The following is a 15822-nucleotide window of genomic DNA, read 5'->3' as shown; positions in this document are numbered from 1 at the left end:
GATAATTGCCTCCCGGCACGCGAAACGAGCACGGAACGCAATGTCGCTGTAATCCTTCGATTAGAAATTCTCCGTTACGTCGTTGCGAATTACGGCGCGAACATTTAAGCAGATTATCGTCGGTCGCGTTGCTCGCGCGAACGACGGGACGTGCATAACCAAAGTCGTCGTGGGGTTCGTTAGAACGTAACCAAAAGAGATAAACAACGAAAGGTTGGCGTGTAAATGTCGAGCTATGTGCGAAACAAAGTCGAGAGAAAACGAAATGTGCGCTACGCACGAGCTGAAAACGTGAGAGAAACCGTGAGCAACAGATTCGGCGAAGCATGCGCTACGTACGGCGAAACAAGCCTTTTATTTAACTTCGTTAAGGAGGCATTTAATTAGTACCTTCAAGACCTGGAGGTAGAATTTTTGAGAGGTTTTTTTCAGTGAGTGGTTTTGTTTTTTTCAGGTGTTCAGGTGGATACAACAACGGGCGCCACAGAGAACAAACAAAGAAAATGGCATTATATGCCGGTTAGTACGTGTATCGCTTGCATCTTTTTCTAGTATCTTTTCTTTTTTTTTTTTTGGTTTTAATGCTTTGTACGTTACGGATGACAGACACATTAAGAGATTAGATACACGGGAGGCACGGAACATGAATCGGGATCGACTCGTCGCCAAGAATAATCTTCGCTCGTCTCTGTCTTTTAAGTTTTATACGATTAAAAATTATTTATCGTTTTGCTGGTCCGTGAATGAGGTTTCTAATTATGCAATCTTTTTTATTCTCGTCGCGGAAGATTATTCCTGGACGGTGAACGGGAAATCCTGAAATCTCTGGAACGCGAAGGCGCATTTGCATTTTCATAATCTTCGCTAGTCGTCCCGGAAATCGCGTCTGATAATTAATGTTGAACAAAAGCCGATTCCAGTGATTTCTCAAGGCTTTCCGTCTAGCGTCTGGGCTCTCGTTTCCGGTCCGATTCGGCAGGACGATGCACCTCACGGACGCGGGTGGTGTCAAGGGCCAAGGTTACGGTACACAACAATCAAGAGAAAAATTGTCGACATCGAACATACAGGTTCACAGACACGGGTCGATTTCTAAAGGGTTGACAATCGAGAGATTCGAGGCGGTACAGAAGGGAGAAAGAAAGATCAGTATTGGAAGATACAACGTGTCTCGAATTCCAGCACATTTACATGTATTAATAAACCAGAAAATATCAGTTATAGTTTCTGAAAATTTCATTCCTCGGTAGCTACGAATTATAGATATACTTATAGTATTATGGTCTTAATAATTGGATTATTTAAATATTACCAACACTGATAGGAACACGCGATTGGAATTGAAATTTCATTGTTCGCTACGTCCACTTTCAAAGCGATAAAATTTAAATCTGAACGCTTTTACACATTTGGAAATCAAATTTTAATTCCACGTTTAAAGCCATAGTTCAACAAGCGCATAGCCCGTTTTTCTATCGCCACTTTCGAGCAATGGCACGTTTTCGGAGACGAGAGATGATTTAACAATAATTACGAGATCAAACGTGACGAATGAAATTCATTGCATTCAAGGAACTGGCATTGGTATCTTCAATGCCAGCCCTGTTATTGCAGAGGATTGGAATTCCTTTTCAAAATGATGCCAGGAGACCATAAATCATCGTACTTGAAATTCTATTCTAAATCTATAATATAAATCATAATACCGAAATCCCGTAATTTTGCATGGAGTACTCTGACATTACTATCACTGCAGTCCTACATGTACACTTGCTGACAGTTTCGTTAAAAAGCTTGCAATAAGATGATCAAAAAATAATTTATGAGGTTTTTATATAATTGATACAGTCGATCTGCGCGGCCATTAAATTCAGCCTTTGCGAACAACCTGAATTTATTACGTGCTGTTGTTAAAATCGCTCGAGATAAAAAAATGGTTAGAAATACATTTTGTGACGATGGCTGGCTAGAAACTCTCAACGACGACGTTTAATCCGGGGACTGATCTTCCCAGCTCCCTATTTTACACGCGTGACAGTAAACCGGACCTCATGAATATTCCGGCAGCAATCCGCGCTTCCTTCGTGGAAATTATTTCATTCTCCACGAATCTCTCGTCAAGGGAAACGAACGTAATTTGAGGGAAGTCCGCCCTTATCGGTTGCACTATACCTCACATATAATAGAACATATACCGAACGGGTCGAGCGAAAATCGATGTTTTCCTCTTGGCGAGACTTGGTTTGACGCCGCAAAACTTTTTTCCGCGGTCTCGTGAAACTTCCTGTTTCGGTGGGACCGCGGCCCGACCCCGTCGTTTCAAGAAAAAGAATTTTAAAGGTCAAACTATCGGCCAGAAGTAAGTTTAGAGAGGCTTGTATATTCCAGTGTTCATAGTTTTGGATAGTTTCGAATTACGTTAGGGGACTACTTTGGTATTAGCTGGGTCACGTGTGTATGTGTGTATGCTTTCAGAGATTGGGGAATAAGTTGAAAAGGGTAGCTAGAGTAGATTGAGTTATGAAATAGGGGAAATTTAGGTAGTATTGTACAGACTTGGGTCAGACCTGAACAGAAATTTATATATTATTATATAAGAGAAATATTTAAATGAAGTGATTTATTATACTGATAGTCTAATTTATAAAGTACATTTTTTTTAGAAACTGCAGACTTCTTATTCCGCAAGGTAAGACGTTTAAAATTAGAATATTAAATTAAATCTCGCCCTTGAAACAGGTATCCCGAGCACGAAGTTGCATGGTGTGTATAATCGAATACGGTGATATCAGAATAATTTTCTACAAGGTTACTTTTTCTGGTACGGATTCCGAGATTTCGAGAGCGCACAGCCTCATGGAAATTTCATTTCTAAATAGAATTCTGTGCTACTTTCCACGTTCGTTTATTAAATGAATATTGAGAAACAAGAATCGTATATATAAACATTTTCAACGATTAAATTGGTAATTTTAGTCTACCAGAGGATTTCTGAAAGCAAGATTCAAATCGATATATCGTCAAGTGGGCGAGACGTGAAAGCAATAATAGAGATATTTTCGATTCGATAAACAATGGTAGGAATAATTCGATCGCTTAGCAGCGTTTTGTATTCGACCGTTTTATTCTGTTACTATATTTGTTTACTCTACGAATTTCAGCATTGAATTTCTACCACGATAGAGCGTCGATATTCATATTCTTTTCTATCAGTTTTCGAATACCACGTAAGAGTTACGCGCTCGGTTCGTAAATAACGTTGCTGCGAGTATTTCTTTAAAACCCTGCACGATCGGGGGTGTACCTCAAGAGTTTCATGTTAAGTCGTTATGCGAACACGCGAGCTTCGATGCTGCAAGGGCGAGCGTGACGTAAGCAGGCCGTTTTTTGAAATACGACGTCGTCTCGAGCACGCCGGTAATTGCTGTTACATGCTACGCCGCGTGTCCGACAGAAAATCTCGTTGAAGCTTTTCGCGGCGGGTACGCCTTCCGCCACAATTAAGACGGTTTTTAGGCCACTGAATCGTTGTAACAGAAATCTGCCCGCGAAAATATTGTCCGGACCGAGAGAAACTCGAAATTCGACGCTCTCTTTTAGATTATTAAGATTAACACTATTCCTACCGACACTTCACGTATACTTATTCCTACCGCGACCGGTCAAACGACCGGTTTTCAGCAAAACTTATATTTTTTAATATAGAATGAAGATAATAGCCAATTTTACAGTATAAAAATATAGTTTCTTTTATTCAGATAAAATAAGAGTAGAATAATGATAGAATAAAAATATAAAATAATAAACGACTACCGAATATGATCCAGGCAACTTTCACGTTTTGATGTTCTCTGTTCGAATCACAAGACTTTACTGATTTGAATTCGTGAGAAGTCGTTTAGGCATCCCCTGCGGTTATGATTTTATTTATTTTACAGTTATAATAGATAAGACGGTGTAAGAAAATCCGAGGTTTTGGACCACTTTAGATACCAGTCTGGCAAATAAACACCATAAGGCCGATAGGCGAGTGAGGATTATAAACACTTGAAAGTGCCCAAAGCAGTCTATGGAAGGCACTTTTCAGTTAAAATCATGCCACAATTGTATTAACTTTCGTTTGTAACAACTTTATAGTTTCAGAATTGAGTCTTCGAGATAATACTGTTACAAAAAGATATAAATCGTTCAACCGGTAAAATGACCGGTTGTAGTAGGTAAGACAGACTACAAATTTTTCTCAGAAAATAAACAATAAAAAAATAAGTGAATATTGAAAAAAGTATTATAAAAGTATATTTTAGGAAAAGTCGTGAAGTTTAAAGGTGATGCAAATACGTTGTATATAGGAAATTCTAAACGAAATTTAAAAAACGGTCATTTGACCGGTCGTGGTAGGAATAGTTAAATCGTCCTTTGATCGAACTAGCAAAAATTCAATACTGAAAAATCGAGCGAATCAACTCACCTCAATACGAATATATTAACTATCAAAAATTAAAAAAAGGAACTTTGAAAATTTATTTTATTTGTAAAGCAGGCGACAGTATTTGTTTAGGAAAATCGACTGTGGTTGCACGAATTGTGGAAACAAAGGAATTAATATAATATTTGTTAGCTCTGTTTATTTTGTATATTTGTTATTAAGTGTAGGTATGGTTGGAATATACAGTAATTTCATATTTCTAATATATTGCAATATTTTCTGTTAGCTCGTTTCACGACGAACCGAGACAAAGAAACAGAATCGACTTGATTCGAGAAAATACAGAATATATTCGAAACTCGAAAGCGAAATTTCCTTTATTGGAAAAAATACAATGGAATTCGGTCATATAAACCGCTTCAAATTTGCTTTGTCGGACGAGTTTTGATTTCATGTTTGGTATAACTGTTTCTGCAATGCAGATAGAACCGAACCAAAATATACAGAATCTCTTCTTGCTTCTATTATTTTCGAAACTACAGCAATTCAAGTCATACTCGTCTCTGTTTTCCTTAAATATCGAATATCAAAAATAAAAGTACATAATATAAGGTTATTCGATATCACGGGAGATCAGCTTCTAATAAGTTGATGTATAATTCTCTTTGTAAAAAATTCATTTTCGTTTTGGAGTGGCTGATTGGTAGTCTTTGTTCCGAATATCGTTCGGGCGTCAAACAAACCGCGCCCATAAGGGCCGACATTCCTCCGTTTGAATTTCAAATCGTGGCTTTTCAACAATTTTCGATTGACCTGTCGAAAACGTAAGGGCGGTGGGGGGTTTGGGGGGTGGTTTGGTACACTTCGTTAAATGAAGTTCAATTTTCACGATGCGATAGTGGCATCCGCGGTTGTGATTTCTGCGGGGATTAAGTCTCGTGGCGTCGAGTTTCGACGCAATCCTTGGCGAACGTCGCGTTGATCCGCGCGTGTCGATTCAATCGTGGAACGACGACGCAAATATTTTTTAGAAATCGAGAATGTAAATTTCGTAAATGGTAATAAACTTTTGAATCGTTGATACATCGGAAACAACTATGAACGAACGAAATAAATTTGCGAATCGGAGGGCGAACAACGCGAGATAAATTGTTTATATTCGTGAAATACCATGTTGCTCTTTATTTGAAAATTGCTTTTGGGAACGCAGAGCGCGAACGTTTCGATGAATTCGATCGCTTTAAATTTTCCAGATAAAGAATAGAAGTAACGCGCCGCGGTATTCAAAGTCAATGGGAATCGTATTTTTATACACGCAATCGTCGTGTCGTCAACCCAAATTGAATCGCACGACATTTCCGGGCCCACCGGACCGGAGATAACATTTCCGACGCGCGAACCTTCGATCGAAAATTTTATAACGTCGAACGAGCATACTCTGCAAAGCACTAGTGGACGGTGTATACAAATAATGGATCGTTGACAGACGATTTGCAATAAATGCGCGCCGTTAATCCTCGATTTGTCGCTGGGGAACATTATAAATTTTATCAATGCAAATTTCAAAAGGCGATTTCAGCAGATTATTCGTCGAACTATATAATTAAATTCAATTTCAACTTTTTAATCGTCTCGACTCTTCTTCACGTGCGCGAGAAACGTTAACCCTGATTTAACAAAAATATAAACTCGGATTATTTTTTTTCAAAAAAAAAAAATTATTGCTTTTATTTTTATATTTCATTGACAGAGCATGGCGAATTACACAAACGAATGAATTTACAAAACTCTGTCCCGCTGACTCTTGCCTTGGTGCTGTTGCTTAAGAATTGAGTAGTACTGTGTCGTATATGGTCAGACGGATAATCATTAGGAAGAGTACAGGCGTCGAATAGAAGATTCGAAACGGTTCAAAGCGAGATTCTAAATCGCGATTGCAATTTCTGGTGTGGTCAACGATCGATTTATCGGTCAAATCGTCCGCAACGAACCATGGAAGAATATTAGGTTACCGAAAAAACGACGCAACACCATAACGCAGTACACGCAATCAGGTTGCACGACGAGGCGCGTCGCTCGATATCGAACCACCCTCGAGGGACCTGTCTGTTCGTGATCATTTCTCGAAGACGGGGATCTGTCGATCCGCCTCGTCCCTCGAAGACGACGCGAACGGCGCGACAGTTATCGATCTCGCGACAGAATAGCCGCGTTCGACGTCGTCGTCATGCGGGGATCGAGCTCGAGAACGGGAGATCAGGAAACGTTCCAAGGAACTCGTTAACATCCTCGACAAGGACACGTGAGGGGGGCGCGACAGGACTCGTCGAAACAAACAGTACTGCTTCGCTTCGTGCATCGATACGCGTATCGCCTTCTTGCAACTCATCGAGACATCAGACTTACGATTCTTTAAAATATTTATAGAAAATTAATTCTAACGTTTATAGAGCTTCAAATAATTTTGTTATCGGATTAGGTGGTTATAACCAACGCAAGCAGGAGAGGAATTTTGTTATTTAAAAACCAATTTGTTTGATTTTGATCAGAGCAGAGTCTCGAATTTCTATTGTAAGAAAGTTGGTGGTCTCGATTCGATCGCGAGAAGAGAGACAGTACGGTCCACGCGAAGGAACGATGCAAACCGTGACCGATCCTGAACGCGAGATCGACGTACAAAGAAAGGATTTACACAGAGCGACAGATTCATCTGTTCCGCGGCAAGGACACAGACAAAGTTGCACATTTTTAGGAATCGGGATGGAACAGCACACTCCGACAGGACGGTCAAGAAGCACTGGTCACACGAAGCTTCGATAGGGCATCGGTCGTGGTCGTCGTGATCTCGTCCAACGAGTATCCAAAAACGACCGTATTCGATTATTTCCAGAGTCTCTCTCTGGTCTTATTTCTTTCGCGAGATCCGCGGCGAAGTTGAATCGAAGCTCGAGAAGAGGATTCAATTAGACGGGGAATATCAACGGCGGCAAAACGAAACGGATAAAATAAGAGGCAGCCGGTTAATGCTTGTCTCGAATTGCGAGGGAATAGTTCCGGGGAACGAGCAGATAATTAAAATTTAATTAATTTGTTCCGCGGTAAAATATTGCCTCGAACGAAAATATCCACCGAATTCAATTTACAATATTGCTCTTTGTTGTTTATAGATATTTCGAACTGTACGTTCCCGTAAAATTGATTTTTCGATTTTCATACCAGTGCCCAATGGGTTCGTTAAAGTTCGAGTTTCGCGTTGTAAATTTTCTCGTTAAATTTGCGTGTTGTATCTCGTCGAGTTTCACGTTGCTTTCGTCGAAGCGTCGAAGATACGCGAGGAAAGTGAAAGTTGGATGGAAAATTGATAAAGTTTCGTTGCTCGTAAACGCAAGACGTAGATTTTGGTTTCACTTTCGCCGAGGTAAGCGTCGCTTCGCGATGAAGGCCGAATCCCTAATTGGAAAACTTTATTCGGCAAATTCCGCGTCGTCGATTCCAGTCCGCGAGCGAACATTAGCGGGAATCTCGAGCGGAAAGTTGGCCCCCGGCGGGGATGTAGAACAGCTAAAAATCGAACAACAGGTGTACTCGAGTCGCGGTTTTCAAATACAACGGCGGCTCGTTTAATTCGCGTATGGAAATCAGGACGGAAGGAATCGCGAGCGATCGCGGAGCGGCCATTGACGAAATTATTTCCTCGACACGTGATCGTTCTCGATCGATACCGGGGGAACATCGAGTCTTCGTTCGGAGAAGAAAAAACTCATATTTATTTAAAAATAAACGGAAAATTTCTGTCGTACTTTTATACCGTAAGTTGCAGACTCGTCCAAATAGTTGAGGCGTCACAATATTAGGATGATTTTAATTGGGAAGTACTCGGACAAAGATATTAGAATATACTTTAAGGTTTATTCAGAGACTGAACGCTGATGCACTTCGTATAGAATCAAATGTGAAAATGAGCACGGAGGGCCAGGAGCGGTACGCTTTTATAACTTTTGGTTCAGGTACAGAGAAGTTAGATCTGGGCGTATGACGCATTCGTTTTTACACGTAAAGGAGTCAATAAGTTTGTCATCATATGAGTAATACTTATTTCTATAACAAAAGGATCTACGTATATCGAATTTCGAGGGTGAGCTGTGTCATTTTCCAAAGGTGATTTGGGCGTTTTGCCAAGCATTGCACGCGGAATTACATCGCGGCAATATTTGTCTAACATAGTTGTTCGAATAACGTTATTTCAAATTTCGACCGTCCTTAACAAGAATTATTTTTGATTTTTTAAATATACAGGGTGTTCGGCCATCCCTGGGAAAAATTTTAATGGTTGATTCTAGAGGCCAAAATACGACGAAAATCAAGAATACCAATTTGTTGATGGAGGCTTCGTTAAAAAGTTATTAACGTTTAAAACCCGTAATCGACTCCCGCAACCGAAAATAATTTTTCCAGAACGATTTGAAATTTTTTCTTATCGTCGAAAAATTTAGGCACCTAATTAGATTTTCGGTAAGAAATTTTTGTCTCGAAAGTGCGTAGGATTTCGGGGGTATTTGTAATGATAAAAAATTATTGTAATTGAAATTTTTGAATTTAATTGTTAATAACTTTTTAACGAAGCCTCAACCAAGAAATTGATATTCTTGATTTTCGTCTTGTTTTGGCCCCAGAGGTGGCCGAACACCCTGTATAATGAACAGCAAAGTTCCAATGTTTGATTCGTGTAAATATCTTCGTAAAGGTTGGAGAATACAGATTTGTGTGTTTTAAAAGAGATCGGAAGGTCGAGATTAAAGGTAGGAAACGCGTAAGGGAGCATAATACGAGTTGCGTTTAATTAAAGAGCGTTTGCTGGTTAATTAACCCGTCGATGGGGTTTGCTTTGTGCGGGAAAAAATACGCGGGAACGTTCGACGACGACCACGACCAAGACGGCAGCAACGACAACGACAACGACGACGTCGATGACGACAGTGAACGAGGAGGACGACGACGATCAACCAGGAGAACGGTACACGTCGCTCACGCTGTTTAATTTTCACGAATTTGGACGGCCAACAAGCGATGCGCATACGTGTCTCGTATGTACACCTCTGTGTTGCTTGTATTAATAATATATATATATATATAGGTATTCGTAGACGCGAGTTATCGTTCAACGGGATTAATGGACAATTGATTACGTACCAGCTCGGAGACCAATGGCACCGATTTTCGGCGCGGCCGAATGTCCGGCATGCTGTCTATGTTGCTGTAGAAAGGATTGTCTCCAGGATGCCTGAAAGAGAACACAATTCATTAATTTAATAACGATTATACAATAATAATCGCTAACCAAGATTCCCTTTTTCATGGATCGAGAGACTTGTTGACGTTTATAAATATAAAAGTTATTCGCGAAAATTCTTGAATCACGTTTCATGTATTTCAAGTTCGGTAATATATATATTTTAAACCTCGATAAGTTTCATTTAAATAGTTCGAGTTCTCAAATTACACAAGCATTTATTTTGAAAATCTGGAATCCGACAAGTGATTTTATTTCAATTCCAAAACCAAATAGAATTAATTCAGCGGCGTAATATATTTTCGTTTTTAAGTGTATTTGCGAGACCGATAATGCTCCAGAAAGATTTCGTCGATTACAATTTTACTATTACAAATATATATTTTCCTGGGGGTAAACAAAGGGCCATAAAAGGAGCGTAATAACATTTTACGATCCATTGCGATGAATATCAACAGGTTTCCGGTATGATATCGTTGCTCGCGGAAAGAGTGTGGTCGTGCATGATTAAAACTTGACGGATCGCTATCGGGAAGCCTGCATTTTACGTAATCGAAGTAATTTAGTAATTAAGTTCGTAAAACCTTCGAACCTCAAATCATCGGCTCGTTCTGGAATTTATGGAGACTTCGATAGTACAGCGATCGCGTGTCAGGGAGTATCTGATCGTAATAAATCTTTTCCAAATTAAACCGAAGCCCGAATCGATATTAGATCGAAAGTAATCGAACTTTCAAATGAAATTGGAAACTACGGCTTTGAAGACCTTGTCGTGATACTTAGTCGATCGGGAATTTTAAGCAATCTTATCTCGCGTCCTTATCCTGTCTTCTATCTTCGTTATTATTTTGAAATACTTTCTGATCTCTCTTGACGTTAGAACAATTTTATTAGAAACTTCAAACGTAAAAAATTTCTAAAATCAGCTGGATTTTCGGAAAGTCGTACAAGTAAAATTTTTAAAAAGGTTAGAGAAAGGTTAATCCCACTGCAAATATATTTACGTTGAAATTTAATTGCACCATCGATTGAGAAATCTTTGAACATTAAGAAATTTTAGCACCATTAATATAAGGTGTCTATAAATACTGAAACCCGCGTCTCGACGATTTTTCGACCAAGATTTATAGTTTTCCGCGACGACCTAATTTTCCCTCGAGTTCACGTTTAATTACACAAACTTTGTTAACAGATCTGCGATTGAATGTCAGCCGAGCAAAACTTCGCTAAGTATGGTGTAATATAATCCATCACTCGGGGATGCTTCGCGCCATTATCGTCTCTCTATTTTTTAATTTGTTTACTCGAACAGAGGCCGTCACGCGAACTCGATATCACGCACGGACGAATTAAGATTACAGTTTTCGTACTTTTGCAGGAAGACCCAGTTTCGACAAATCTCTGTTTATCTATGAATCTACAAGAGCTAAAAGAAAAACTGAAAAATTTCTGTTATTTTAAAAATTACAACTGTCCCCGATCGTATAATATGAATTCGTGCCCTTTGGAGTTTCTTTAAGTAATCACCGTAATAGACGTACTCGACGACCTATAAATTGATTTTATTGCTTTACTTTCTGGTAGAATGGAAGGATCGAGTGACCGATTCGAAGCGCGATCGGTAATTCTGGTCGTAACGCGATCGTCTAAACGTTGGGCAAATAAACGATCGACTTTTACGACTAGGGAATTATACAAATGGTTCTTTAGCTTTCAGTCTGATGAACCTTGTCGTGAAAGGGTCAGGGGCGATCTAACGTCAGATTACGCGAAAGAAAATGATTTTTCAATCGATGGTTTATCAACACCAAGTACAATAAAAATAAAGAAACACGTGAAATAACAATTTTCTTGTTATCAGAACAGGAATCATTTTACGTTTTGTAAAGCTTCACGGATCTTTTAGGGAAGCGACTCGCGTATCGTGATTTATCGCGGGAAAGTCGTTAAGATCCCTACGCGTACGCAAAATGTTCTCGTACATTTTACGTTCTGGACGCGTTATTTTCGCGACTAATCCACGAGCTCAACCCACCGACGCGACGACTTGATTTATCGTAAAATGTGTCGGGAAAAAGAAACGTGAAGTTGAAAAGACAGCCCCGTTCTACTATAGCGAAGAACAGGCAAAGAGGACGTCATTCATGCGGTTAATCCGCCTTCGAATCCTGTCGTGGCAGGGCTCGATGACGAGATTCTCCGCCATTTTTCGAGCACGCTAATAGAAATTTTCCGCGTCAGATTTTATTGACTGGATGAAAAATGAACCCCGGAGATTTTCATTTTAGCTTGGAATCCTCCGGGAGGGGAGAACTGTTTCGCGAAATCAAATTTTCCTTATCAAATTTCCCGCTTTCTGCATTCGGGGACGCCGAAAAAAGGATCTCAAGACCTCTCCCTCCGGACGAGGACGGTTCACAAGTAAACTTGCAGCTTCTGTCGCCGGCAGAAATAAATAATTCGAGCCTACGATGACTGAAATACTTCTTACCTGCTTGTATGATATTTAGAAAATGAGTACTGTGTAATGAAGTTCGAAGGTCTGATATCAGAGAATTTGTTAATTAAAAAGTTATACAATTTCGATTCAAACGGAACTCTGGAATCAATCAGTGTAATTTTACGCAATAAAAATGAATAAAAAAAATTACGCAAAGTTAAAGAACGATCTGTGAAGCTATTTTTTCGCGTCGTATCGCGTACCAAACGATCCGTGTTCCAAATGATATCCGATAGTAGCCGTTACCCGGGTGCAAAAAGTATGCAAAACCCGGGACCAAACAGCGGGGAAATCAGAAAATGAAAATTTCCCCCAGTGGACGAAGGGATGCAACGATCGCTTTGAAGTCGTTGCGTTTACTCACCCGTTCCCCCGTCCGCCGGATTCGCCTCCAGGTCCGCTGCCGTTCTAACAAACAAAAAAACAAGTTTATTAAAAAACAAGCCTAGTAACAGTTCGAGGAAAAACCAAACGGAGAACGCGCGTTCGCGCGAACGACGGCGCAGGCGTACGAAAAAATATTGTACACAGTCTTTGGGTTACGCGCGGCCACGGAAATCTCCGATCGACTCCCGAATCTTCGACAATTTACTTTTCTTTTTTCTCTGTTCCGTGGCCGTGCACGCACAATGCTTTGTCCCGTACACAAATCAGTCTCTTTCCGACGACTTAAGGGTAAGAAAAGCTCCGGATGAAACGGAGAATCGAGCACGGATCGGGGGCCTCGAGAGGAAGCAGTCTTCGCATTCAAAAAAGACCAGAAAACGGAAGAAATTCCCGGTTGTTTTCCAGCAAACCTTTTTCTCGCCGTTCCCCCAGCTGTTGACTCGGATTAAGACCTTCCTTGCCTCCGACTGTTTTCTTCCAGACCAGTCATTGTCCGCGAACGCGTTTTTGCCCGACAGCGGTCCGCTTCCGGGTCCAACATCGTGTCAAATGCACCAGCTACTCCTGGTTAATCTCTCGGCTACATCCTTTTTACATTCGTTTGTTCCCAGCGCGGTCATTAATCGAAATACTCGCTTTAAGAACCATTGTGAACGGAGAAAGACGTTTCCACCCGGTGGGGTTGAATCGTCTCGATGTCGATCACTTTAATGGCCTGTTTGGACATTTAAAACCGTCGCGAATGTACTCGAAACGATCCACTTACTCTCCTTTTACACGGGTATTTTTTTACGATTCTTTTTTTTCAAACACTCAGTCACCGAAGTTTGGAAATGATAGAACTTTTATCAATCAATCGTTTGTCGTACATGCGCAGTGAAACGCGAGGACTAATAATGTCGTACGTTAAGAAAATTTATTTCACAAAGTTTTCCAGCGAACGCGTTTTATGTATTTCTATCGATCAGGGATGGACATCCAAACACGCGGCCAACCAAAACCAATTTTCCAGCGCGGTCGTTAATAAAAAGTTTTGAGCCCAATTCGAAGAAACGTATCGACGTCTCGATGCCCGACATTTAATTGAAATTGTCTAGCCCTCTTGCCTTTGACACTACGTTGCGAAAAATTTCGTCCGGATCTCGTTCGCCATTTTCGCAACGCGTTACGTTCGCTCCGGAAGCGGACCCACGCCGAGTCTCGTTGTTCCCGCGTTCCTCCTCTCGTTTCCCCAGTTTCCGGTCTCCGTTCTTCGCGTTTGCACTCGCCTGCGCCTCCTCTCGTTTCTCTCTCGTTCGCCCGGTGTCGCACGGAGAAATGGAAGATTGGAGATAGTGTGTAACAGCCCGTATAAATATAATATCACGTACAATACTCGTAAATTCTGTCACGATAGAGATACAATATAAACTTATGGATAGCGTAACAAGTATAAGTATTTAGAGTTAGAGCCGCAGGTATCTTCGTCCCTTTGTTCGCCATCGTCGTTCCTATTCTTCTCTCTCGCCCAACCTCCCCCAGTATCGTCGTTCGCTGCCCTAATTCTCACTCGTTCGCGCGAACAGTCGTGCGGATTAGGGGGTTTCTCTCTCGAAAGCTCAGACAACATCGGAGGCGTGACGAGCTATTTCGCATCAACGCGTTCTTTTCTCACCTCTGTTCGTTTCTTCTCCCGGTTTAATTTGTTCGCGTTTAGCCACCAAGTGGGCGCCCCCGGTGGCGTCTCCGCGACGAAATACGATACGTCCCCGGTCGAGAGAAATTTTTGCGCGGGGTCTGGGACAGTCGTTGCGGTTGTAAAGTCGCGTAGCAAAAATAGGGAAGCGTTCGCAAATTTTCGATTCGTCCTTCGGAGCAAGTGCGTTTTGCGAAGCAATTTTTCTTTAGCGCTCGAAACAACAAAAACGGATGGAAGAAGATGGAATGTTACAGGATTTTCGATGAACCGTATCGATGTGAATCAAATCGACATTTTAGTTAACTATGGACTACGTTCTCCTTTCCAATATGAATTACAGTCATTAAACATTCGCATTAATTATCAACGGGATACCTTTTCTATATTGCTGACGCTGGCCCAATAAACATGGTCGAAACGCGTAATAATTAAACGTTTACATTATCATAAGCGACTCGTTAATTTTGCAAAATTATGCATCATCGAAGTTTCGCAGGAAGTACGTTTTATGCAGAATTGTTTCATACCATTTTTTCCAACGTTCGATTAAACGTTATGAATTTCCCACGATTACTGTCGTCGAGTTCTTGCTGGACTCGAGAGAAACGGAATTTGTAATGCGAATTAATTTTCTCGGCGACATTTTAATCGTATCAGCCGAACGTTTCCATAGGATGCAAGGGAATTAAATCATCCGCGTTGTATATAAACGGCGTCACATCTGTACCGGAAATTGCATACAGAAATTACGTGTAATTGCAAACGTTTCCGGCGTGGAAAAATAACGGTGTAATACGGTCCGGTTTGTAAGGTGCAAAGGTGCACAAAGGCTTCGATAGTTGGCGTGGACCGTTTTAATTAACAACAACAACGAACAATGGAAAAATTACCTTCGACGAACGTTCATTTCCGGACGACGAGAATAATTAGTACCAAATCGGCTGCTAAAATATATTAAATAATTGTTTCTGTAGCTATACTGATATCATTTTTCGAGCGAATATTGCGCCGTTTTCTTCGCAGCTACAGTCGAATGAAACTCAATTGTTCGCCCAAGACCACTTTGTTGATCATGACTGACGTTACAGACAAGTCTTGGATACTGTTTTAAGGACACGGGGCTCGTGTCTTTAGGTTTGCAAGAAAAAACCTGAGACAGAACAGATGGTCCCCCAAGTGTTCTCGAGCTGATGATTTTGATTCGACTGTAGCTCGACTGGTTGAAAAATTCTTACAGCAATAAGACACGGGCTTATAGATCTCCCCAAAAGAAAGAAAGAAGAACGTAAACGTTTTATTTATTCGGTTACGGGCGGGAGTGCGAGATGAGATGTAAACGAATGATTCGAGGGAGCAGAAAGGTTGTTAAATTAGACGCGTTTGTCGATCCTCGACGACGCGGAGACGCACTCGAGGGCTAGTTAACTACAACTGATTAGTTACCATACGTTACATATCTAAGTGGAATAGCATCGCTTCGCGAGTATAATTTTGACAAGCGTTTACTTAACAACGAAAATACCGTGTACTTATACACCGCT

At 40.7% G+C, this 15822-nt stretch overlaps 1 protein-coding gene across 6 annotated transcripts in view; it reads right to left on the bottom strand.

Annotated features, from left to right (window-relative positions):
* Positions 1 to 15822, bottom strand: part of LOC122401500 — a 101672-nt gene that overhangs the window by 60360 nt on the left and 25490 nt on the right. For 3 of the 6 annotated variants that reach the window (XM_043403667.1, XM_043403671.1, XM_043403668.1), the window contains exons 2-4: positions 12581 to 12624; positions 9617 to 9707; positions 391 to 399 (exon numbers count right to left, since the gene is read on the bottom strand). In XM_043403667.1, coding sequence (XP_043259602.1) covers positions 391 to 399; positions 9617 to 9707; positions 12581 to 12624 — 144 coding nt within the window. The remainder of the gene's footprint in view (positions 1 to 390; positions 400 to 9616; positions 9708 to 12580; positions 12625 to 15822) is intronic. The other 3 variants (XM_043403669.1, XM_043403673.1, XM_043403672.1) reach the window with 1 other exon arrangement.

The sequence above is a fragment of the Colletes gigas genome, unplaced genomic scaffold (genome assembly GCF_013123115.1).
Source record: "Colletes gigas isolate AHSC1104 unplaced genomic scaffold, ASM1312311v1 Colletes_gigas_Sc00025, whole genome shotgun sequence".
In the NCBI taxonomy this organism is placed as follows: Eukaryota; Metazoa; Arthropoda; class Insecta; order Hymenoptera; family Colletidae; genus Colletes; species Colletes gigas.
The sequence above is the reverse complement of the archived record's forward strand: the minus strand, read 5'-3'. Positions and strand labels throughout refer to the sequence as shown.